This window comes from Suricata suricatta, chromosome 12 (genome assembly GCF_006229205.1).
Source record: "Suricata suricatta isolate VVHF042 chromosome 12, meerkat_22Aug2017_6uvM2_HiC, whole genome shotgun sequence".
NCBI classification, from domain to species: Eukaryota; Metazoa; Chordata; class Mammalia; order Carnivora; family Herpestidae; genus Suricata; species Suricata suricatta.
In genome coordinates, this window is record NC_043711.1 from 82,479,614 (window position 1) to 82,505,596 (window position 25,983).

Sequence of the window (25,983 nt, forward strand, 5' to 3'; positions counted from 1 at the left end):
CTTCACTGAGGCAGGCAACCATCCTGAGAGGCGTCTATAATAGGAAGCCAGTAAGCCCATGATCACCATAAAAATGGAAGCAATACCCACAGTTCCCAGGATTTGTACAGTCGGCTACCCTAAGTCTGCCCGTTGACTCTAGAAATTCAGTCTAAGAGAAGTATTCAACAGAAGGAAAATAGTTCCAGGTGCTAGGCAGGGTTAAGCACTTTGCATATATTGTCTCCCCATCTTTGAGGTAGGCATTTCCTTACTTTATAGATGAGAATACAGAATATAATCCAGGGCAGAGGACTGTCGCTCCAGACTGGTCAGAGCATAGACTCCTAGTATTACTAAAAATTGACAAATGCCCATTCTTTGAGCACTGACTTAATGAATTATGGCAGAACATTTTAAAACTTTGCAGTTTTAAAAAATTATGAAGACTGTATTAATTTGGAAAAATGATACTAAAGGTTCTATGTTGGTAGGATTATAGGGATTAAATTTTTAATTATAAATCCCATCTTTTCAATTAAAGTATACCACATGCTACAAAGCCGAACTTCTGAAAACACACTGCAAAATCTTAATGTTCTGTCAAATGTGAAACAGAATTGCTAGCACAAAGGATCAGGGTGGGGGAAGCCAGGTCAGACTGGGCCTCACACATCACAACAGCGTTTCTTTCGAGATACCGAGCCCAGCAGTTTTTTCTGCACAACACTTACACTGCAAGATGTTTGGGCAGGGGGGATGGGACTATAAAAGTCTGCATGTTCTGTGCTTTTAAGCACACTCATTCAAGTACTGAACACCTACTGCTTACTCTCAGTACTTGGCGGGGGGGCGGTGCATGAGTGAACGAAAACCCATGTTCTCCACGCCCACATTATGGTGGGCTGGGAGGAGAAACCATATTTTTACATGCAGTGGGCAGGTGACAGCCAAGATGAAGTCAGAAAGGTTTTTTCTGAAGACGAAAGATCTAACTGCACATTTATGTAGTTATGGAAATGCCTATCAGCATACTAAAAGACTTGACTTAGGTGGTCATGGAACCTGTTCATCTAGTATCTAACTTTAAACTGCGAGTGGAACGCCTTTTTAGCCTCCTTCGCATAATTAGACACGCTTTAGAGATTGTGGTCTGGTTCTTCTCTCAAATCTAAAATGTGGATCTTGATCAAAACCCCTCAACTGCCCTTTGCTTTGTCTCCCTACAAAAGGTTCCTTGCGGCTGAGCTGGTTAGTGTGAGGTAGGGGAGAGAGATGAAGTTGATGCTACAATGAAAAGTAACTTAGGGCAGCCCAAAGTTTTGAATGGTTTAATACAGAGTTAATCCCATTTTAATTCAGCAGTCTTAAAGGTTAGTATCAATCCAGAGACTGTTTTGAGAATGAAGTTAAGATTGGGTTGAAACTGCAAATATAACTTAACTGTTCCAAAGGTAAAATTGTAAAAATCCTGTCTTCCCTAAGGTGTCCCACTGAAGTACATGAATGAAATGTACATACACACAAAAGCACTGGAGCGCTAATTACACAAGAGGCACTCATCCTTGCTTTATTCACACAGTAACATCCGACAGTGGGAACTATGTGGGCATAGATACAAAACACGTAAGATGGCATCATAAACAGTTGAGTTCATCAGGGCAGTGGTGGCAGCTCAGCCAGTGTGTGGTTTCCCTGGGACCTACTCTCCTCCCACCACCACTTCATAGCCAAGATGTTTTGTAACACTTGGCCTGTACTTTAAAGGTCACAGTGATTAAAAACAACATGGTTAAGACATTCAGGGCTGACTGACCGCTCCTGGGGCAACTTAGGAGTCTGGCAACAAGAGCATGAGGAGCAGCGATATGCCCTTATCTTCCAAAGTGTGTGCAAGGCAGATCACAGCAGACACATGAAGTGATCTTTCACCCTGTGCTGAATGGAGAAATAACCGTTTGGCCAAATGCTTAGAAGGCAGAACTGGAGGCACCAAAAGCACCGCACAGGCAGCATCACTTCTTGGTTTCTTATGATCACAAGGAAAAGCTACTGTTAAACTATAGAAAATAGAAAAGCATTTGTAGTGGGCCTTTTTCAAACCTAGTACACAAGTTAGAGAGGAAAAAGAAAAGTTTTCCCTAGGATCAGTTTGGACTCGAGTTCCCTGTACAGTACATGCCCCACTGCTTCCTTACCAATAGATTCCCAAGTAGGATTTCTCTCCATGTGCCAGTTATAAGACATCTAAGATTTTCTTAGAGGCCAGTAAGAAAGGAAATTGAGGGGATAGGTACCTAGCACCTTGCATTCCCTCATATGGTTAACAGCAGGAGGACTTGGCAGTGAGGTAGTGGCTATAATCCTCACATAATGAAAAGAATTAAAATCTGTGACACTGAAAACAGGCTGTTTGCCCAGATCTCATGCTCCAACCACCCTCTCATGTGAAGCTTTTTATCTCCAGAGAAGAAAAATGGCTGCCCAGCTGAAGCACTGCCAATCTCCAGTTTCACAGAATGAGACTATAAAGCCCTCCTCACCAGAGACCAGGCACAAACTGTTGCTAAATTCATTAAGCACAATTTTTATAGAAAACTGAAGAACAAACCAAATTGGAATAATCACTGTTATAATAACTTTAATTTATCTTGCATTTTACATAAGTCTATGAACGATTTTAAAAAAGCACCACCATACCCCATCACGTTTTTTCTGACAGTTGTTAAAGTAGGCAATGAGTAGGTCAACAGGTTGAGCATCGGCATCTTGCGAAGATTTCAGACCAACCAGCCACAGGCCAAAGAACTTGGCAGCTTTTCTATCTTGTATTTAATACAATGGTATATCCACTCTGATGGTAAACCTGTCCAGCCAAATCTCCACAACACACTTTGAAAATCAGAGGTGGTTAGCCAATTAGTTAGCTTTGGCACGGAGCTGTGCTCGCTTGCCTGTGACAGCCTGGAAGCCGGTCTTGATGCTGGCAACAGAGCATCGAGAATGACAAGTTTCGCACTGTAAGAAATAGAGTCGGGTATCCTTCTGCAGGATTGTGTCCGGTGATCGGCATGTGTGACAGGTAACGTATTCCTCTGCAGAAAAAGCAACATATAGAATTACCTGTTGACTCCAGTGAGGCAGGAGTTTCTTCTCTCTGAAACATACTCTACACAGAACTCCATAAGCCCAGATTATACCCAGACCAAGGGAAGCTTTAGCTTAACTTAGACATTCTAGGGGTAAAAAAAATACAAGGTGTTTGCTGTGATGCTTCAGGTACTAAATCATGGGTTGATAGAAGACTCCAAATGTCCAAGGAGGCAGGGATGCTTGTCTGGTTCTGTCTACCAGAGAGGTACTCAGAACTTACTAGCTTGCTTAAGTGGGAACAGACCTACCAATTTTAAGTCATTAAGAAGATGATAAAGGCAGGACAGGCCTGATGCGAACAGATTTCTCTGACTTGGCCTTCAGTGTACAACCAACTAGCAGCCTTAATCTGCTGGGCCTCATGAAGAAATCCAAACCTTTCTCCCCACTTTGCAGCTGCCAAGAGTCACCTCGCTGTCCCACCTTCCCATCATTGTCATTCTCCCTCATCCCCATAATACTGCAGCCTGATCAGAACATTTCAGAGTGAGATAATGTAATGAAGTTATTCACTTACTGATATATCTTCTCAAAACATTTTCTATCTGTTTCTGTTGGAATCTTCCTTTGATTACAAGTTGATTATTACCATCTATAGAACCACTATGAGAGAAAACAGTTATCTCTATTATTGTTGTTTCCTGTAAGTAACCAAATTTCAGGACCTTTACACACTTAATTTAAAATATATTCACTGTCCTAGGTTAAGTTCTAGGAGCAGTCTGATACCACCTGGTTTCTCAAAATTTATTTGTAAGTAGTTGGTGCCTGATGACCTACCCGTATTTCCCAGCATAAATCCAACTTCAACCAATTAAGTATCTAATGACTTTTATGTCTGAAATTGATTATATGTGTGATGGCTTATTCATCCAACAAAGGAAAAACACTTTTACTGAATGTATACCATGTATGAGGCTGTGAGGGTGTCTATAAATATTAATATAGGAAGGGAGGTGTATCTCTAAAAATTCTAAGCATTAAATGTTTTAATTCAGTCATATAGTTGGTGAAAATATTCTAAAATGGGTTGTGGTAATGGTTGTCCAACTATGTCAACATATTAAAAGCCATTTGTACATTAAATGTGAACTATATCTCTATAAAGCTGTTACCAATAAAGTTGAAATCACAGGCCCCATATTGTCAGTGGTGTTTTAAGAGGAACTTTTTGAAAAGCTGCGGACAAGCACTTACGGTGAAGCTCTGGGCTAGAGATTATCGTTCGTTAAAAATTACGAATCACAAAGTGAAACAATTCAGCCAGGTGGCGTTAAATTTACTGACTTTAAGAACCTTCCTTTTGATTCTCCTTTAACTATAAGGGTTTATCATCATCCTCCATGGACTGTAAGTAACCCTTAATCTATAGGCTAAGGTGATTCCACTGCTTGATGTAGAAAATTTTTTCCATTCACCATCAAAAGAAATTGAATTTTCTCAACAACCCTGTAATATTTAGCCCACTGATCATAAAGTCACTGGTCACAGCTTGTTACAATACCCCACCTCTACAAAACCTGCAAATTACTCAGAGAAAACCACTGCTAGTTTTTATTGCATTCATTTATATATAAGTTAAAAACAATATAACAAATTTACACTTAAAACAATTATTCTACAACAGCAGAGCCTACCTAGTCAAGTAAACCACGCCTTAACCCCAGAGCAAGTGTAGCCAATTTCATCAAACTGAGTTTTAAGAGGAGTTTTGAGGCGGAAGGGAACAGAACACCTTAGTTAGCTCTCTAAGCCTTTTAAGAGCTCAAGCTCCAGAGACAGAACGGAGTTTGTCATCTTGACTATGATATTAACTAGCTAATGTGACCAACTACAACGTCAATGAAACAGTTGCCAAACCTGTGTAATATTACCTTCTACTTACAATTCATAGGACTGTTGTAAAGACAGTAACCAAAAGTACTTGGCACAGTGCCTGACGTACAGCAGGTACTCTGCATGTGAGTCACTATTATCATGCTGCTCTTAAGTCTACATCATTATCTTTAAGGGACTCCTGGTATTTCTGGTCATACTACAAGGGATTCTGGTCTCCCTGAATGGGGAAGGGGTGGCTTGGTGCCAACAGGTAAGCCCCGAAGACAGGGAAATAACTAATTATGGATCTCTGTTTCAGGGTTTCTCCTGTGCCACTCGTCAACGTATAAGCTCTATTTCTTCAACAGCATATTAACAATTTAGAAAATAAATTGTGACCTAAGACAATGGTTTCCTCTGAAATCTAATATTTGCTACATAAAAAGACCCAAGAATTCCAGCTAATGATAGGAATACCAGCAGGCCTGTATAGATGAGTTACTGATAATTCTGTTCTCTATTCCTGAGCAGGAAAGCTCTCAAAAAAGAGTTCCCTCCCTCACTGGCCGAAAAATTCCTCTATCAGGTGACTGTTCTAAGGGTGTTGTGTATCCTTTTCAAGTTAGAAGTTCCTCTGAAACATCCAGTACTATTATATATATCCGCCGTATATAAATGTGAATATAGTTTCTTACCTTGTACCCAATTCAGCCAATAAAAATGCAAGGAGATGTTTGGGCTGACGATGTAATCTAAAAAGAAAATGGAACATATAAACATCTGAAATGGAACCAAATGTTTAAAACACCATCCTGTTCACTGTTTTAATCTGATTACCCAACTATTCAGTGAATTTTAGTGCACAGTTCATCAAACCCTTTAAAGTCCATACCGCAACATTTTATAAATACAGAGATATGAATAAATGTCTAGAAACATGGACATGAAAGGAAGCAAATGTGTCAAAATATACCAAACCCAGGCAATGGACACCTGGATGTTTGTTATGCTAACTCCTATATATTTCCTGTTTGAAATTTTTCACTAAAAGGGTGTGGAACAATATAATGAGAAATATTTCATTGTAGCACAACAGAAGGAAAATTGGTATCAGCTTAAATATTCACCAACTGGGGAGCAGTTAAATAAGTTAATGGTACATCCATTCTATCTATATAACAAAAAAGCACACATAGGAAAAACCAAGTACAGAGCAATGCCATTCAATATTTTCACTTTTTAATTCTATTCACTTGGCATTGTTTGAACGTGTTCCAAAGGAGGTACTACTTTTACAATTTAAGGTTATTTTTTCCCCAAAGTGTAGTGAGGGTTGGTGAAGATACAGTAAAACAGGGAAGCTCCCACATTTCTAGTGGGGAGTACAAATTTGCACAAGCTTATTGGAGAGCAATTTGCCAATGTTTGCCATAAAAATCTCCATTCCTTTTAACTCAAGCAATTCCATTTTGAGAACTTTTGCCCTAAGGCTCTGTTCTGTGTTATTGTCAAGATACATGTATCAGGATGTTTCCTGAAGCTTTGCTGCTGATTATGAAAACACGGAAGGAACTGTATCCAACTAAGAGTTATTAGAGTATGTTATGTAGCTACTAAAAACATTTGTGCAGTTTAGTGACATGGGTAAATGTTTTGTGATATACTAAGAGAAAAATAGGTTAAAAACCAGCATGACAGCAATTTATTTTAAAATAACTACATGCACAAAACTAGCTAAACAAAAAAGTATTAGACTATGATTACCTATCTCTTTATGATGATGTCTGTAATTTTAACTGTAAAACCCTCTTTTTAAAGAAGAAAAAGATCTGAAACAAATGTGTCAAAATATATTACAGATGATTTTTCATTTTTTTGCATATCTATTTTTTTATACCATTGTGGTCATCAGCAAAAAAAAAAGTCTAAAATCTTCTAAGTAATGCATATGATGAAAACCAGTGATTATCTCTGGGTGGCAAGTTTTTAGAGATTATTCTCTTTTCTGTTCATCATTGTTTTGCCTTTTATCTGCAATAAGCATGTATCATTTATGAAACTGAAGAACAGTAGATAGATAAGGTCAGTTGCCCTAAGAAGCCTGTCAGAAGAGATGCAGGGGAGTTGTGGGAAGTGACAGACCCAGATAGTGACCTGGGGCTGAGATACACATGCAATGTGATGGTAATTAAGAAAGCTGAAATCTCACTGACTGTGTCTTGGCAACGACCATCCAGGGAAGAGGCACACCAAATTCAACTGCTTCCCCAGAGATTGCCCTTATACTTGTTTGGCAAGCCCACCCCAGCCTGATGAGCCTTTCCACCCCTTCCTGGGTCCCCCAGGCTCCTGTCTAAGGACTACTTCAGCCACCTCCCTTTTCACTCTATAGTTAGGGTCCACTCTCATGGGTCTCTCATCTCTGGATGCCTAATAAAACAAGCTCAGACCAATGAATAGAAATACCTATGAATAGAACAGACTTGAACTGTGACCTCTCTCAAACCAACCCCGAGGTTCTTTCTACTTGCAACAAAGTGCACAATAAAGACATTTAACATATACTCCTGAGAATCTGGTATTTGGGGTGGAGACTCCATTAACCAACTTACAGTTTACAGATATCTGTAAAATTGACAAAAGAAGTTTTCTTTGTTCCTACTCGGACGACCTGTGGTGGTTTCATGACAAATTTCCTTTTCTCTCCAGCAACCATATCTGGATTCTTTTCCCTCATAATGTTGAATACTCGATTCAGTAGCTATAGAGAAACAATTAGTATTCATGTACTAGTTAATAGCAGGAATATAAAGTTCCCACTTGAGTTCAAGCAAAGCAAACATTACTTTTTACCAAACACACATACATCACTACATGTTTTGACAGTGCCATGAGAGCAAGACTCAATCCTTAACCAGGACCCGGTCCATTATGGATGCTCAGTGACAGCCTGTTCAAAGTTGAATGAATGAATGAGACCCTACTAATTCTGCAGTTTTTATGGAAGAGTGTACAATACATGGAAAAATAAGATTCAGGAAAGCTGAAACAAGCGAATTCCAGACTTACTCTGGCCCCCAATTAGTCACCCCTTTCTCTACTGCTCCCCCAATTCCAAGGGGCTCCATGTCCTCAGAAGTTCATTGATTCAAATGGAATAAATCCCATGATGACTGCCGAACTCTGGGTAGGCTGCCCCATATGAGGGCATGAGGCCAACACTGCACTGACTGTGTGACCTCTCTGGGTCTGTTGCACTATCTGTTCTTCAATGGCCCTTCTAATTCAGTGTAAATATCTTGCTCTTCTTTGAGTTCTAGTAATATCTTAGCCCTCTTTCTTAACAGAATTTGTCTTACCTCCTCATATGTGTAGTCTCTTTCTGATCCTGCCCAAGCAGGGCCTGTCTGGTTACTGAAGGAGATGCCATCATCTTTTTTGCTGTCTTCATCTTCTAAAGCTGTAGAGAACAAAGACTATAAGAATGAGGGGTAGGCATGGGGCGCCTAGGTGGCTCAGTCGGTTGAGCATCCAGCTTTGGCGTAGGTCATGATCTCACAGTTCATGGGTTGGAGCCCCGCATCAGGCTCTGTGCTGACAGCTAGCTCAGAGCCTGGAGTCTGACTTCAGATTCTGTCTCCCTCTCTCTCTAACCCTCCCCTGCTCATGCAGTCTCTCTCAAAAATAAATAAAACATTAAAAAAAAAAAAAAGAATAGCCATTTTGCATTAAAAAAAAAGAATGAGGGGTAGGCAGTAACAAAGGAGAGAAATGAAAACTTCAAAGACATTTGTCTTCCCTCCCACATAAAGCATAAAGTCATCAAGGACTGTAAACAACTTGTCATTTCTTAAAGACTGGGATGTTACGACTTTCATTAAAAACTCTTAATAGAGACCTCTCTAATTAGGAATTTGTGATAAGAGATATACCAAATTATTTCTTGATTTAACAAATAAGAGAAAATAATAGATAACAAGAGGAAAGAAGTCCAGCTCTTCTGAGGCACTTAAGCAACATCCATATCCATAAAAATCTATCTGCTGACTATACTGAAGTTCTCTAAAGAACTTCAGTACTTAGAGGGGCGCCTGGGTGGCTCAGTTGGTTAAGCCTCCAACTTCAGCTCAGGTCATGATCTCACGTTCGTGGGTTCGAGCCCCGCGTCAGGCTCTGTGCTGACAGCTAGCTCAGAGCCTGGAGCCTGCTTCTGGTTCTCCTCCTCTCTCTGCCCCTCCCCCTCTCATGCTCTGTCTCTCTCTCTCTATCAAAAATAAAAAAAAAAAAAAACATTAAAAAAAAAGTTTAAAGAACTTCAGTACTTAGAATAAAATAGCACTTTTAACCAAAAAAAAAAAAAGTTAAACATTATTTAAAATCCAGTTACAGTAATTTTCCCAATAGCCTTAATCAGCATGTTTCCACAAAACTGCCAAATTCTTCCATGAAATCTTTAACTGTCATATCAAGTTAGACATTCTTTCCTTTTTTTTTTTAAATTTATATCCAAGTTAGCATATAGTACAATGATTTCAGGAGTTGATTCCTTAATGCCCCTTATCCATTTAGCCCATCCCCCTCCCACAACCCCTCAGCAACCCTTTGTTCTCTGTATTTAAGAGTCTGATACTCTTTTCTCTTAGCTTCCATTATCAGGCAGTGGAAATACGGAGCAGAAAATAATAAAGGACCAAAAGACTAGGTTAAAGCCTTGAGTATCCAAGAAATGAGCTACTGAGCCCCAATTATTATTACCTTCATCTTTCTCTAGTATCTCATCTTCATCTGGGAACTTAACATTCTTCTTTTTCTTCTTCTTATTGCCAAGCATAATATCAAGGTCATCCTCTGGTTCAGCTGCTTCTTGGATATCACTTTCAATCTTAAGATCCTAAGAAATTGAGTTAAGAGTCTCAATATTTTGATTCTAGGACTGTATTTTAAATGACATGGACTGACATCATTTTGGAGAAAACAAAAATAAAATATTCACAATGAAGTGATAGGTAAGAAATGTCCTCACAGGTAGGCCAAACTAGGTCAGAGAGTCTTTGTCATTTGAACTGGAAATTCTTTAATACACTTAAAAAAAATTTTTTTTAATGTTTTATTTATTTTTGATACAGAAGAGACAGAGCATGAGAGGAGGAGGGTCAGAGAGAAGAGGAGACACAGAATCAAACAAGCTCCAGGCTCTGAGCTAGCCGTCAGCACAGAGCCCGACGTGGGGCTCGAACCCACAAACGTGAGATCTGACCTGAGCCGAAGTCGGAGGCTTAACCGACTGAGCCACCCAGGCGCCCCAATACACTTTTTTAAAAGTAGGCTCCCCACCCAATGTGGGGCTTAAATTCATGACCCCAAGTTCAAGAGTCACATGTTTTTCTCACTGAGCCAGCCAGTGTCTTTAAGACACTTTTGTGGACCTTTTCATTTCTTTTATCCATCAGTCTGAAGATCTTAAAATTACTACCCATATTTCCAAACCAGGTCACTGTCATAAAGCCCTGGGAATCCTTAAAAGATTCCTAAATCTTCTGATGAACAATCTTTAGCAGGAACAGGCATATTCAGGAGTATTTTAAGGAAGTTTCTAAGTATTCTGATGCAATCACTAGGAGGGTTTTTTCCCTCCTGACACCAAACACGTGGTGTTTTCCACAGTAATTCTCCAACTCTCTGACATTAACTAGGTGGCCTATGATTCAATTCAATTCTGACACTGTATGGGCTCAGCGATAGACTCCATAGGTTTAATGGCTCAGTCCAAGACTGTCCTTGCTTCAGAGGCCAATGAAAGGATAGGGTCCCCATGTTTTACCCACACTTAGTCTGACAAGACTACTAATTCAGAACACCCCTCCACCCCATTTAATAATTTGCTAAAAAGACTCACAGAATCTGGAAAAGCACTTCACATTACCATTACCAGTTTAAGGATACAATTCAGTACAGTCAAATGGAAAAGATGCACAGAGCAAGAAAAGGCAAGGAAGGGAGGCAGGTGCAGAACTTAACTGGTTATACCATTCTACCAACAGCCCCCATGTGTCCACTAACCCTGAAGCTCTCCAACCCCCATTGCTGAAGGGTTTTTATGGAGGTTTTACTATGTAGGCAGGATTAATTAAATCATTGTTCACTGGTGACTGACTCATCTCCAGCCCCTTTTCCTGGAGGAGTGTGTGTGAAATTTCCAATCCTGTCATGGTTTGATCTGACAACCAGCCCCTACCCTGAAACATCCACGAGCTCCTAGCCACTAGTCATCTCAAAAGACACTTTTGTCACTGCAGAAATGATAAAGGTTTTAGGAGCTGTGTGCCAGGAACTAGGGACAAAAACCAAGTATTTATTTTTTATTATACCATAGTCAGCCTGGCACCAAACTGTGAAGAGGTCTTTGGGCATCATTTCAATAGATGACATCAGGAAAGAGTGATAAGGCAGAACTGAGAATTAGGGCCACCTGATGAATGGATGGAGACAAGGTAAAGTCTGATCCCAAAATTGGGTGCTATCGTCATGGATGTAAATAGGGCACTAGAAAGAAGTCCTACACACCCCAGAAGATCAGGAAGGGCCAGTCTCAGTCTCCAGCCTTCTAATCTCCTCCATCCTTTCACCAGATATCCTTCTTCCTACCCTGAAGTATGCTGTCAATACTACCTATCATCATCTATTTTTGTGTGCCTGCATCCTGAATTACTCTGACATTAGCCACTATAATTTCATAACTCTTCACAGAAAAGCTGGAAGAGCTGGAAGTAAATGAAGCTCAGCCTTGAGATTCCAAATCCAGCTATGTAGTTTTTCCCCCAGCTGTGTAGTTTCAATGCCACATTTGGCCATCAAAGACCAAGTCAGTCTATGTGTATTAGCTGGGTAACACATAAACAAGAAAGCAGATATTAACTTAGTCTCTGAGATGACAGTTAATAAATGAGAAACTTAGATATGGTGACATAAACTAGCACACAGTAGCCAATTTCTAGTCCTCTACTATTATTTATTTCATCCCAGTAAGATCTACTTCCAAACTAGGCTAAGACCCAGTGAAACACAGAAAATGGCAGTGTTTTTCTTGATTTTTAAAAAGCCAGGTGGTCTAAAAATTCAGGTGGAAGAGTAACCCAGTATCTTAAAAACACTTTAGTGTTCGATGGGCCGATGAGGACACTTTTAACAAGCTTTTAGGTTTATGACTTGTCAATAGAGAAAAATGTATTCAAGCACTTGGTAAGAGTAGAGCTCATCAGCAACTCTTGAGGACAAAAGCTACTAGAAGAAATGCCCCTCCAAAAACCTTGTTAACCAAGACCTTCTGTAGCACATCTCTAATGTCACCCTGATACTCAGGAAATTTAAACTTCATTTATTCAGTATAATCTCTAAATTTCCTTCTCAATTTTCTTATGATAGTAGGAAGAGAAGAGGAGAGAATAAGATGAATCCAGGTAAAATCATCTTCTTCTAAAGGACTTTAATAAATTATCCCTGAACTAAAATAATCTCTGAAAACAGAAAAATATTTCAGTACTCTAGCCAATTAGCCTGACTCACTGTAATTACCAATACATATTTGGTGAATTAACCAAGTTATCAAAATTATGACAGTTTCTAAAACTGAATGAATTACTGTATAAATTTCCTGTTACATATGAGATATACCTTATTTACTTCAGTTTGCACAAACCAAAGAAAAACTGGGGTGGAAGACATAAAATGGGACACTCAGTACATGTGGATATGTGTTCTCATGCTTAATCCTTCTCACTTGTATATATATATAAAATTGCTATTATCCTGGATTTATATATACTTTTTTTTAAACATTTTATTTATTTTTGAGAGACAGAGTGTGAATAGGGAAGGGGCAGAGAGAGAAAGAGGCACAGAATCCAGAAAAGCAGGCTCCAGGCTCTGAGCTAGTGGTGGGCACAGAGCCTGACGAAGGGCTCGAACCCACGAACCATGAGATCATGACCTGAGCCAAAGTCGGAGGCTCAACTGACTGAGCCACCCAGGTGCCCCTATCCTGGATTTTTAAAAAATAGATGCGTGGGCTCTGCTCAAGATTCCTGGACAGTCTTTAAAATAGTAGCTCCAGGGGTGTGTCTTGATTTTGGCTCAGGTCACGAACTCAAGAGATATGAGACTGAGCCCTGCATTGGGCTCCATGCTGTGTGGAGACTGCCTAAGATTCTCTCTCTCTCCTTGCCCTCTCCCACTTGCTCTCTCTAATGAATAAAAGAAGGAATACATAAAATAGTAGCTCTAAGTAAAGGAATAATAGATTTTCATCTCCTTCCTGATCCACCCTCTCACTTACCCACACAATTATCTATCCTTGTTCAAGAGTTCTGAGGTATTTACATTGGAAAGTGATCCAGTAATGAGACAATCATAGGGCCTCATGTCCCTACAAAACCAGAGAACCCCATAAAATGAGCCTCGGTGCTCCTGTTCTCCTATAGGCCATAAGATCATCAGCCACCAACCATCACAAACTGGGGTTCATTTTTTGCTACTCAGAGGCACACACATTAAGTTTGAGTATCTTCAATATGCTACCAAAAGTTTAACTGAAGAAACTTTAGGAATATATGCTCCACAGGATTTCTTTCTTATAAAAATATCTTTCCTCAGCCAACTGCAGTGTGGTTAATGACAAGGGGCATTTTGGAATCATCTTGATGGCACACAATACAATGTTTAAAACCTAAATTTATATCCCTTTAAACCATAATCCCTTTAAGACACCTAGTCAGACCACATCCCAAGAAAATGACCTCAACAGTGATCAAGTACTTAATAACAAAAGCAAAGCTGGTAAGAGATGAGACAAAGAGAGGGAAACATCAGTCATTAGCAACCTTTCGAGAGGTCAAATTTTACCTTCAATAAGAAAGCAATACTACCTTTACACCTTCTTCAGCTTCATCAATATCAAATATCTTTTTTGTTTTTTTCTTCTTTTTCTTCTGATTAAAGAAGTTCAAGTCATCTAAATCATCAGAAGCATCTAAAAAATAATTGAGATTACAAATTATTAGTAACTACCAGAAGGCACAGTATAAACAGAGTTAAGCCAACATTCGATATTAGTCAAGTCATCAGAATAGAGATCAAGTATCAATTAGTACAGTGGTCTCTCTACAACCACAAAGATTATGGTTCTGAAAAACACAATGGCAGGTAAAGTCAAAGCTTTGTAGGAAAAACCTGTTTAGGGGGCCATGTTGGGAACATTTATTTAGTAATCTGACTATATCATACCTCACTGTTCCCAAGACAAAGTCAGGGTTCTAACACAATTTCCAAGGCTCTCTAGTTTTCTCTATTTCTGCCTACCCTCTCATCTCCCTTACCTTAAACCCTGGTTCCAGCCTGACTAATTACTTCTACTTCTTAGTAAACTTTATCCATCATTAGTAAGTAATAATGGGTTTATTCAATCAGTTTTCCATTTGCCCTGCCCTCTTGTATACTAGAAATATTTTAGGATCCCTCTACTACCAAGTTTTTCATGGAGCTATTAATGAATTCATTTTGTCTTATTACAAGAATGATTTGCTTTTCAAGTTTGTTTTAAATGTGTACAAGAGGTTTAGCACATAGTAGATGCTCAATAAATGTCAGGTCTCCCATCGCCAGAAGTGTCTTATGTTCAGCAGACATAAATTATATATACAGAATCATTTATTTCTAGTAGTCAAATGGTGTCTTTGTTAGTGCACAAGAGGGAATAACTAGTGCTGATATCTAAATCCAAACATTTTAGGCTGTAATTTTAATCTCTTCTATACATCTTCAGACTTGCTAAGACACAAAACTACCTATCATGGCCCTATATATTTCTGACCACACTCAAATACAACCATAATTAAAATTGGAGAAGAGACCTGACAGGTTACACTGGAAAAACTAGGCCTGGAATGATGAGGTTTTGTCATTTGTGCCAACTTGTGGATTCATTAGGAATTTCTCTGGAACAAGTTTATCAGAAATCTGGCAGGATCCAGTGCATGTGGCCTGCTGATAGCCTCAACTTCACCAGAACAACCCAATCAGGCTGAGAGGTCACTGCATGTATCAAATCCAAAACACTGATGGGAGAGAGCCAGTTCTCACAGGACAATAGTGACTCACCTTTTTTCCTACTGTCCTCTTCATCGGCTTCTACATCTTTGTCCTCAGTTGGTTCTGGTTCTACTTCTTTTGTTTCTGAGGGCTGGGTTTCTTCTGTCTGGGCATCCCCTTCCTCATCTAACATAAAAGGCTTCTTCTTCTTCTTTTTCTTCTTGCTCATAGTAGGATCAAAAATCATCTGTTTAAAGGACAATAAGAAAGAAAAAGGAAGTGACTGTTTAATGAGATTCACATTCCAAACATGTTGTATTCTTAAAGGGTATATGCTTAAAAGTTAAAGAGTATATGGTAAAGTACCAAAAAGGATTTTACACACACACAGTCCATCCAACCTTTCTTATATTATTAAATAGGGGGGGAGGTGGGATTTTGAAACATGTGCACATGCCTTGAAATATGTAAACTGTCACAAGATACAGCAACTTCACTTTTAAATTTCATGAGCAAATCTGTGGAGACTACAAATGCATCATGGAACTTAGGCAAAGGACTGTAGAAATAACCTATACTATGCCCCTTCCCCCATTTTTTGGAGGAGAAAACCAATGTCTAGGCAGGTTATACATGTTTTATTTAAGGCTGGTAACCTGGGGTTGCTATACCGGACTTGACCTGATTAAAAAACAACTTTTATCCCCCTCCAAGTTCAGATGAACCTTTACGAAAATCAGCAACCTTTCCTATAGCTAATCTCTGAGTAAGAAAAACTTCCATACAACCTTTTACTTTCCTTTTTGTTTCTAGAACATTGAAAGTTTTCTTAGGTCATTTTAAATCTAATGTCCACTAGAGAATAAGTGAAAAACTAATTTATAACTTGTGTTAGACTATTTGTGTATAGAGATCACTTGGGAAAAAACACAGATCATTATTTCAGACACAACAGTTTAAGAACATATAGGACAGAGGGGTGCCTGGGTGGCTCAGTCGGTTGAGTGCCAGCTTCGGCTCAGGTCATGATCTCACGGTTCGTGGGTTCGAGCCCTTCGTCGGGCTCTGTGCTGACAACTAGCTGGGAGCCTGGAGCCTGCTTCGGATTCTGTGTCTCCCTCCCTCTCTGATCCTCCCCTGCTCGCACTGTCTCTCAAAAATAAATAAAAAAGACATAAAAAAAAAAAAGAACATATAGGACGGATGCCTGGTAGAGTGGAAGAGGTCTTTGAAGTAGAATGGGATTCAAATTCCAAATATTTTTTCTCTAAGTCCCTTACCAATCTTTGTCCAAATTCTATCATGCTTAAATTCAGCATTCTGCCCAATGAACCACTGGAACAGTGCAGTGAAGTTTTTAAAAGTACAGGTGTGGGTGTGCCTGGGTGGCTGAGTCAGTTGCATGTCTGACTCTTGACTTTGGGCTCAGGTCATGATCTCACTGTTTGTGGATTTGAGCCTCGCATCAGGCTCATTGCTGACAATGTGGAGCCTGCTTTCTCTGTCTCTCCCCACCTCTATAAACAAACAAACAAACAAACACACACACAGGTCTGGAGTCCAGCTGACTGAATTAAAATCCTGACTCTCGCTCTTTTTTGTGTTACTCCAGGTAAGTTCTTGCCCTCAGCATGCTTCAGTTGTAAAATGGAGATCAGTAGCAGAAGCAAAACCAAACCTCACAAATTTATATAAATGTAAGTGTATATGTATATTAAAACACTTGGCACAGTGCCTGACACAAAAGTACTCAATAAATGTTGGCAATTATTAGAATCTACATAATGCTTCATGGTTCACAAAGCGTGGTATCTCTTGATTCCTATCCCTCAAATTTCATCAGTTCAGGGTGATCAAATTTCTAAGACACCATGAAATCCAAAATTCCAAAAACCAATTCTAATGTACCCAAGTACATTAGAGAAAGTGAGCTACACTGGAACTAAACTAGGGTATGTAATAAGGTAGGGTAGTCACTGTCTTTACCCAACACAGAAGGATCTTCAAGACATTTTGGAAATTGATACAGCCTCATTTCAGAGACTTCCTCTTTTACTTTCCCAAAGATTTCACTGTACAGCAAATGAATAATTCTGAAATGCAGTCTGAAGGACCTTACTGATTAAACTTAAAAAAAAAAAAAAAAAAAAAAAAAGAACAGGAGGAAGTTCCCCACTGCTGACCCATCAGGCCTTGAGTCACCCTACATGGAGTGTTGCAATCTATTCCAGGGAAGTTATCTAGTTTTATCCACATTCCTGAAATATGGAGGTTTGGCAAAAGGACAGCACTCTAGGCACTAAAAATTTGGACGTTAATATTCTCTGGAATATTAACTAGCCTTTATTATTCAGCAAAATAGGTGAAAGAGTTGAGGGATTCTCAAATCAGTACCGCCTTACAGTTGTCTTCTTATCCTATGAAAAACATTTGTACTTAAGTCTACAGGGAAACAGTTTGGTTGTAGCCTTCTAAAGAGTAATAAACATGTAGGAATTATACACCAAAAAAATTAACATCTCTCTCAATTACTGTCTCTGGATATACTCATTGCCTCATTACACTCCCAGTGCCTAGCAAAGTCGATTTGAAAAATAAGGAAACTAGGGATCCCAAAGCAGTGCCCAGAGCAGGTCTACCCAGGTCAACCCTGAGTAAAAATAATATAAATATAAAATCAGGTCAGTCTTGGGTAAAAAAAAAAGAAGTCGTTTTCTTTTTCTTTAAGATTTTAATGTCTGACTTACAAATTATTATATTAAAAATGTTTTATGAGACTTGTTTGGCTTTGAGCAGCAAACAGTTGCAGACCATGCACTTGTGGAAAACCACAGGATCTCCTGAGTTGTTGTGTTTGTTTGTTTTAAGCCCACAACAAAGCTTTCAAAAAGTTTCCCACTTGCAACTTCCTGGGTTAGGCTGGAGGTGAGGAAAAGGGATACCAGCAAAAAACACCTTGAAGACAGTCTAAATTTAAATGCTTCATATAAGTAGTAACCTACTCTCATCCAAAAAAATTTGCCCAAGAAGCTAACTTTATGGCCACACCACATGCAGGAGGCAAGTGTTAGTTACAAAAGAACCTAGAGAAGCAAGGTGAGAACAAATGCTAAGCACCGTCATGTCTGAGTGACAGGATTCTGAAAACTTTTTATTTTGTATTCTTCTGTTTTGTAACTTTGTATAACACACATCCATTTTTAATCAGAAATCTTTCTTTTATCTAGTTTAAAGCTTCTTTTGTAAAGCATCCTACCATGTTGTGTGAAAACCCAAAGGTTCTGACACCTTGTGAGTGGGACCTACTAGCAAGCAGTAATCTTAGCTATTGACAGCACTTTTTTAAGAAAAGTCTAAAAAATAATGAGTGCCTGCAGATTAGGGAATTTTTCCTTAGTAGGTAGGAAATTATTCCATAATTCTACAACACTGCTTTTTAAAGGTCATGGCTCCACTAGGTTAAAGAAGGTTCTATATTGGTGAGTTTCTGGGTTAATTACCAGGTTTAAAAAGAAAAAAATGTGGTTTGTTTTATGTCAATTACACATCGGTAAAGTGTTTAAAGAAAAAGAAATGTGAAGAAATGAGAAAAAAAATTTTAACAGTAGGTTCTTTAACCCTCTATCCTAGCCCTGGAATTCCACTCTTGGGGAGTCCCTGGCAGTTATAAATCATTTCCGTGTACAAATGCTAACCTGATCCTTATAAGTCTGAAAAGTAGTCAGAAGTTAAGGGCTGATCTAAGAATACTTATCTAGTTGACAGTACTAGAGGAACCAGACCCTGTACAAACCTACAGAGTGGAAGCCAAAGGCTGAGAGGTTCTAGTCCTCTTGCTGTGTGATCTTGGGCAAGTTAACCTCCCTAGGCCCTCGTTTCCTGCCTATAAAATGAAGTTGGACTGGCAGACCTGTGAAGCTGCTAAGCTGCTTAATACTTCATTGGCTTCCAAAGTCCTCTGTTGGAATGCTGGTTCTGCCATTTCTGCTTGACAAAATCCTGCTCACCCTTCAATAATGTATTCACATTCCACTTCCTTCAAAACCCGACCCCACTGTTAAAGCTGAATCCTCCTCCCCAACTATGTTGAAATGGCCTTATTTCTTCTACCTCCTGTAGCAACTAGTAGATGTCTTACCTCCCTTAAAAACATCTTGTGAGTACTTTATCATAAAACCCATAGAGAGACTACTACCCCACAGTACATACATTAGGCACTTTGTTAAAGGTTATGAGAAGCTTAGAAAATGGGTAGAAAAAAAAAAAAACAAGCAGGAAACACTGCTACTCTCAGAACTTTTGAAATACAGTAGCCAGAACCATGTCTTGAAGGTCAGAGCATGACCTCCAAGCAAGAACCACCTACTTCATTTAGGCTGTTTCTCTCCTAACAGAGCAAGATCCTGTTAGTTATCTAGATGGAGGCAATACTGCATAAATCTGGAATTCCACTACTGGTTCCACCACTAACTGTTTAATCATGGACATCATACAACTCTCTGAGCCTCTGTTCTCTCATCTCTACAATGGCATAACAATGATACAATCTCACAGGGTATTTGTGAACATCAAATATGAGATTGGAGTCCCCTCCAGAATAAAATTAAAATTGCCTAATATGGTCTTCTTCAAATCCTTCTGTGAATTAGCCACCACCTGTATTTCAAGGCGATTAACTCTAACGAAGCTGCAGAATATTCTTTCTGTGATTACATGTACTTGCCTCCACAACCACTCCCTTACACTCAGGGTCTACCTAAAAAACCCAACGCTTGAGGAAGCCTCTATTTTTGTCTCTAACTCCTCTCCAAGGCGCTAGAGGCCAAGCACTCCAATATTTACAAAGTGAATTATGAACTCAAGAGCATTGTTTCTGGCCGGGAGACCTGGCCGGTAAGCCGTAGCTTTCCCCCCAGTGTTGATCAATACCTACTGTCGGTACTTAAAATCAAATTTCATTACAAGCCGTTTGATTTTAAGTGACCTGGAACCAACCTGGCTAAAAAGGATTTGAGAAAACTTGCTGAGGTACAAGCACGACGGGGGAAATCGATCCAGCCAGAGCTCTCCGTTCAGGAAGGTTCAGGGACTCCCGCCCTAAAACTTTCCGAGATCAGTCCCTTTTTGAGGCTGAAGGATCTTTCCCTCTCGTCCTATCTCCCTCACCCCTCGGTCTTTTTTAAAAATAATACTCGATATGAGCCTAAGGGCGGACACCGGCCAGGACAAGCCAGGCTCCAAAGTTTTTAACGAGGGCGCTCTGCCGGAGCTGAGGACCGCTCCTCTCAGCACTCCAGGCGCCCAGCGAGGAGAGTTGGTGCCCCAGTGTCAAATCGAAGGGAATTCAGGGGTCGGCTGCCCCAATCTCTTCGGGGCATTACCCGGGCATTTAAGTCCCCTTCTGAGACGGCTCAGAAGAGGACTCAAAGAGCCCTCAATTCTGGAAACGCCGGCCAACGGAAGGACGCAGGCCTCGGCGCCGCCGTCCTGAGGAAAGCCGGGCGCGGCGAGGCCCGCGGCTCCGAAGTCCTCACTGGCTCTACGGCTCCGGGCCGCCTAGGCCCGGTTACTCCACATGGCGGCGGCCGGGTGCTAGGCCGCAGGCCCGGTCTTCCACACTGGGGTGGGTTGGGCTCCCCGCCTCAGTCCTTAGCCCTAGAGCCAGGTTCAGGCCCTCACCTCGTCCCCGGACATGGCTGCAGCTCGAGTGGGCTCGGCACAGACGAGAAGTCGGATGGGTCAGCTCCAGGCCCCAGAGGCAGCGCTGCTCCTGCCGACACTTCTCCCACCACCGCACTAGGCTCTTGCATCAGCGAAAGGGAACAACACCCCGCCCTCTCCTCCCAACTGTTGGAACTACGCCTGCGCAGAGCCTGCCAAGGCGCAGGCGCGCGCCTGGACGGACTTGGAACGCTGCGTCTGGCGCGAGTTACCAGGCGACCGCGCGGCGCCAGGCAAGCCGGGACTTGTAGTCGGCCGGGAAGAGGCGGGCACTTGAGGCACGTAGCCCAGCGATTCGTGCGCTTCTGCTACGTCTGAGGAAGCTTTCCGGGATATTGGTTCTTGCAGGTGGCTGCTCTTACCTCAGTCTTTCGCTGCTTAGAGGTTTCTGCGCTGTTCTGCACGGCTTGTGGAATGAATTCGGGGCCATTTATCCTTCGTTAGGGTAGGGGGTGAGAGCTCAATAATATGAGCCCGTGAGGGCTTTAGTTTCCTTACTACTACCTCAACTATGCGCCCTCGAGGTGTTCTAATGTTTGAGGAACTCATTGGTGCTAGAGTCGCGCAACTCACTGAAGAGCCTTTACTCGGCGCACCTGGGAGGCTCCCTCGGCCAAGCGTTGGACTTTACGCGTCAGACTTTGACTCGTGTCTTGAACTCGTGGTTAGTGGATTCAAGCCCCACATGGAGTTATGTGCTGACAGTTCAGGTCCTGGAGCCCGCTTCGGATTTTGTCTCCCTCTTTTCTTGCCCCTCCCTTGCTGGCTCTCTGTCTCTCTCTCAAAAATAAATAGACATTTAAAAAAAATTTTTAAGAGGTTTTACTTAATGAGAACTTTTTAAAAAGTTTATTTATTTTGAGAGAGAGAGAGAAAGAAAGAGAACATGAGCAGGGGTGGGCCAGAGAGGGGGAGAGAGAGAATCCCAGGCAGACTTCCTGCTATGACTTTGTGCTGATAGCGTGGGGCCCACTGCCGGGCTTGAACCCATGAACTGTGAGATCATGGCCTGAGCTGAAACCAAGAATCGGAGGCTTAGCCTACTGAGAGGCGCCTCTGCTTAAGGAGAAATTTAACCTAACAGGCTAGATTTCAACTTGGGAGGTCCAAAACCAAAAGTCTTCCCTCTGTAGTTTTGAGAGAAGATGTCCCCGCCAGAAGAAACAGCCTGCTAGCAGTCTGTCAGGAAGCCTGAAAATACTTGTTTATGAAATCTCTGCTTGAACCCTGTGAATGCATCATGCAAATCCCCTTAAAGCATAATAATAGCAGTGGGGGGGGGGTAAGTGTTTATTTATTTGTAGTGAGGGAAAGAATGAGCAGGGGAGGGGCCGAGATCGAGGGAGAGAGAATCCCAAGCATGCCCCACGCTCCCAGTGTGGAACCTGACCAGGGGCTTGAGCCCATCAACTGAGCTCATGACCTGAGCCAAAATCAAAAAGCCAGAGGCTCAACCAACTGAGCCACCTAGGTGCCCTAAAAGCAGTTACCTTTTAAGGTAAGGTAAGGCCATTGTCACTGGCCTCCAGCCAAAGACCACAGCTAAGAACACAGCTATAGTTGAACAAAGTTGGGGTTATTGTCTCCTTGATCTTAGCCAAAAGGCCAAGAAGCGATAGGGGGGTTATTGTCTCTTTGAGAGGAGGGAGACTTATCAGTAAGGATGGGCACATTCAGAAAGAAGGTCTTGGAAAGAATTTATATATGGGCTTGTGTTAGGTAACTTCAAGGAGTGTTTCAAGGAAGCAGGGCTTCTATCTAGACTGGTTGCTGTTTTGAGGTGATGATAATTCTATGATGGGATATTTTAATAATTCTTATTTAAAAAGGGAGAAGAGCCTAGAAAAGCTAAAACTATGATTGATTATGATGCAGTCCCTCATGTTAGCCAGGACAGGGAGATATTTGGTGTGTGTGGGTGAATGGGATAATGTTCTTTTTTTGTTTATATTCTGACATGATTATGGAATAGTTTTGTTTTTGTCTTAATCCATCCTGACCAGAGTGGCTTTGTCCGATTTTGGTGTTCCATAAAATTGTATATGTTCAACGGGGTAGCACATCCCAGTTTATGGTGCCAGCCTAATTCCCACTATCAGGGGCTACTTTTCTCCTTTTCACTATGCTTCATATCACTTAATATATGTGCTCTGCTTTAGGCCTCAGAACAACTATGTTTGACATTTAGCACTCTGCATTGGATACTAGGCCCTAATCTAAGCATGGCAGGTAAAATTAGATCACTGTCTCCAAGGAGTTTACAGCTTATGAGAACACTTTATTAGCCCCTTTTTCTGAATGAGGAAACTGTGCTTTTATGGCACTGAGTAATTAGTCCAAAGTCATCCAGCCAGCAAAACGGGGAACCTGGGGGTGCAAGCCCCTACAATCTGATGTTAGTGGCTGTCCCTTTACCACCTTGAGAATCTGTATCCCTAAGGAGGCTGCAGTGCCTCCTCAGTCATCTTCAGCTACTGATCCCTGTTCATATCTGGGTTTCTCAACAGCAGCACTATTGACATTTGGGGCCAGATAATTCTTTGTTGTTGGGGGCTATTCTGTGCGTAATGGGATGTTTACCAGCATCCCTGGCCTCTATCATGTCAGTGGCACCCTGTCCCTAGTTGTGACAACCAAAAATGTCTCCAGACATTACCAAATCACCTGTGGTTGAGAGACACTGGTGTCTACCATTTATCTCTTCCTGAGTCTTTGAGAAGTAACAAACACTTGGGACATGAAAATCCCCCAAACTACTTTGAATGGAGAGATCTTGAAAAGAGAGAAAAACAGTGTGCCTAAGGTTTTGGAAAGGCTATTCAAATAAAAAAATGAAGAATGAGACAGCATAAACAAAGTGGGGAAAAAATAGAGAAGTGATTAAAGTGGAGGTGAGCTCTTAGGAAATCGTCCTTATGTTATTCAGTTAACACTAACAAAGACACAAAAAAATCTTAATGACACCTTATAGTACCTCTGATCCATGTTTGGGAAATGCTGGTATGTTTAGCAAATAGTCTTGACCACTTTTCTGAAAAGACTTATTTTCCATTACAGCATGATCCCAGTTCTGACCTTCCCAGACTAGCTATTTGCAAGAGACTCTTCAGAGATTTCAGGTATCCCCCAAGGTAGGAGCTTGTTTTCCAGGAAAGCGAAGATTCCCTGGGGAGCCGATAAAAGTCACAAAATAATGACAGCTAAGCTTTTCCAGGTTTTCTAAAAGATAGATCCTACTTAGAATAAGCTAATAAGAGCATCAACACAAATAATTACTTGTGTCTTCCTAGTCTCTTTCATTTAAGAATCTCTGCAAAATATATAGACATATATTCATTTTCTTCTCATTACAGTGAGGGAAATCATTGTGATTTTTCTGTTTTATAGATACAGAAGCCAAGTTATGGAGTCCATAAAAAATAGTGAGAAATCCAGAAATAGCCTACTGGAATATTCACTCTGGGCCATTCTTGATGCTCGGCACCACTTCAGATCTCCAGCTACTCAATATAAAGGTAATGATAATCCTTCAAGTATATACAAAATTTTATGTTTTCATAGGCTTTAACATAATTCATAGACTTGGGGCACCTGGGTGGCTTAGTTGGTTAAACATTGACTCTTGATTTCAGCTCTCATGGTTTGTGGGTTCGAGCCCTGCTTTGGGCTCTGCACTGGCAATGCAAAACCTGCTTGGAATTGTCTCTTTCCCTCTCTCTCTCTGCCCTTCCCTCCCCCAAATGCCTATCTCTCTCTCTCTGAAAATAAATGAATAAAATAAACTTTAAAATAATCCACGGTCTCTTCGCTTGGCCCATAAAATAGCAGGCCTATAGAGATTATGGCTTAAACAAAATTTAATAATGATAGTATTTGAACTAAAACCCAGATCTCATGATTCTTAGTCCAGTACTCTTCCTACTTGGTAAGCAAGCCCATGAATCCTTGTAGGTGATACTTTATTTACAAAAATCATAAGATATTCTAATCCATATAGAAATCCAAACCTATGCAATCCTTTGATCTATTTGCACATTATGTGGAGTTTTTTAAGAGTTGGCTTTGGTAAAGAAAGAGAACAATCACTGAGATATTAATGAAAAGCATCTGCTAACTCTGAAATTAAATTAATCTTTGGGTTGATGTAGTGAGCAGAAGGCATAGTGAGACTTTCCGCAATGAAGTCTTGAATAGTGTTAACCTTTAGGAACTAAATTAGTAGAAATGAATTCTTAATTAGTTAACCGTACATAAAAATGACTTGTAAAATAATGTGTCCCTGAGGAGATTTAGGAATTACCAATTCTAAGCAAGATGACCAGGCTGTCATCTAATGAAAATACATCTCTAAATACTGTCATTATGTTAATGGTTCCCAAATCCATATTTCCAACCCAAATGACTCCACTGAGTTCCAGCCACAGATATCCATTTACCAGAATTCTGGGTATTTTCTGCTACATGTCTTCCTCATCTCATAAATTAAGGGCATTGCTCTCTATCCAGATGCTACTTAACTCCCTTCTTTCCTTTTCCTCGCCCTCTTCATCCAATTCATTATCAAGTATTGCTGATTTTGTGTTTTCTTTGGGTATATACCTAGTAGTGCAATTCCTGGATCATATGATAATTCATTTTTACAAATTTTTGAGGAACCTCTGTACTGTTTTCTGCAGTGGCTGCACCAATTTACATTCCCACCAACTGTACACTGGGGTCCCTTTTTCTTTACATCCTTGCTGACATTTGTTATCTCTTATGTTTTTGATTCTAGCCATTCTGACAGATGCAAGGTGATATCTCATTGTGGTTTTGAATTGGATTTCCCTGATGATGAGTGATGTTGAGCATCATTTCATATGTCTGTTGGCCACCATTTGTATGTCTTATTTGGAAAAATGTCTATTCAGGTCCTCTGCTCATTATTAAATCAGATTATTTGGGGGGTATTTTTGGTGTTGAGTTGTAAATGTTCTTTGTATATTTTGGATAATAACCCCTTATAAGATATATTATTTGCAAATATCTTCTCCATTCAGTAGGTTTCCATGTTGTTTTATTGATGGCTTCCTTCACCATGCAAAAGCTTTTTATTTTGGTGTAGTCCCAATAGTTTAATTTGCTTTTGTTTCCCTCATCTGAATAGCTAGAAAAATGTTTCTATGGCTAATGTTAAAGAAATTACTGCCTCTATGTTTTCTTCTAGGAGTTATGGTTTCAAGTCTCACA

General features: G+C 40.4%; 1 protein-coding gene and 1 long non-coding RNA gene across 2 annotated transcripts; one reads left to right on the forward strand and one right to left on the reverse strand.

Annotated features, from left to right (window-relative positions):
• Positions 1 to 1,523: 1,523 nt before the first annotated feature.
• Positions 1,524 to 20,870, reverse strand: EIF2S2 (eukaryotic translation initiation factor 2 subunit beta). The gene is made up of 9 exons (XM_029916454.1): positions 20,713 to 20,870; positions 15,103 to 15,280; positions 13,872 to 13,975; positions 9,706 to 9,841; positions 8,310 to 8,410; positions 7,563 to 7,711; positions 5,646 to 5,702; positions 3,650 to 3,735; positions 1,524 to 3,074 (listed from the first exon to the last, which is right to left on the reverse strand). Exons 1-9 carry the CDS (start codon positions 20,725 to 20,727, stop codon positions 2,899 to 2,901), a joined length of 1,002 nt encoding a protein of 333 aa, XP_029772314.1. The 5' UTR covers positions 20,728 to 20,870; the 3' UTR covers positions 1,524 to 2,898.
• Positions 20,871 to 22,176: 1,306 nt separating this feature from the next.
• On the forward strand, positions 22,177 to 25,564 carry LOC115274249. The gene is made up of 3 exons (XR_003901163.1): positions 22,177 to 22,252; positions 24,142 to 24,269; positions 25,529 to 25,564. It is a non-coding gene; the product is annotated as an uncharacterized LOC115274249 (long non-coding RNA).
• The last annotated feature ends 419 nt before the right edge of the window (positions 25,565 to 25,983 follow it).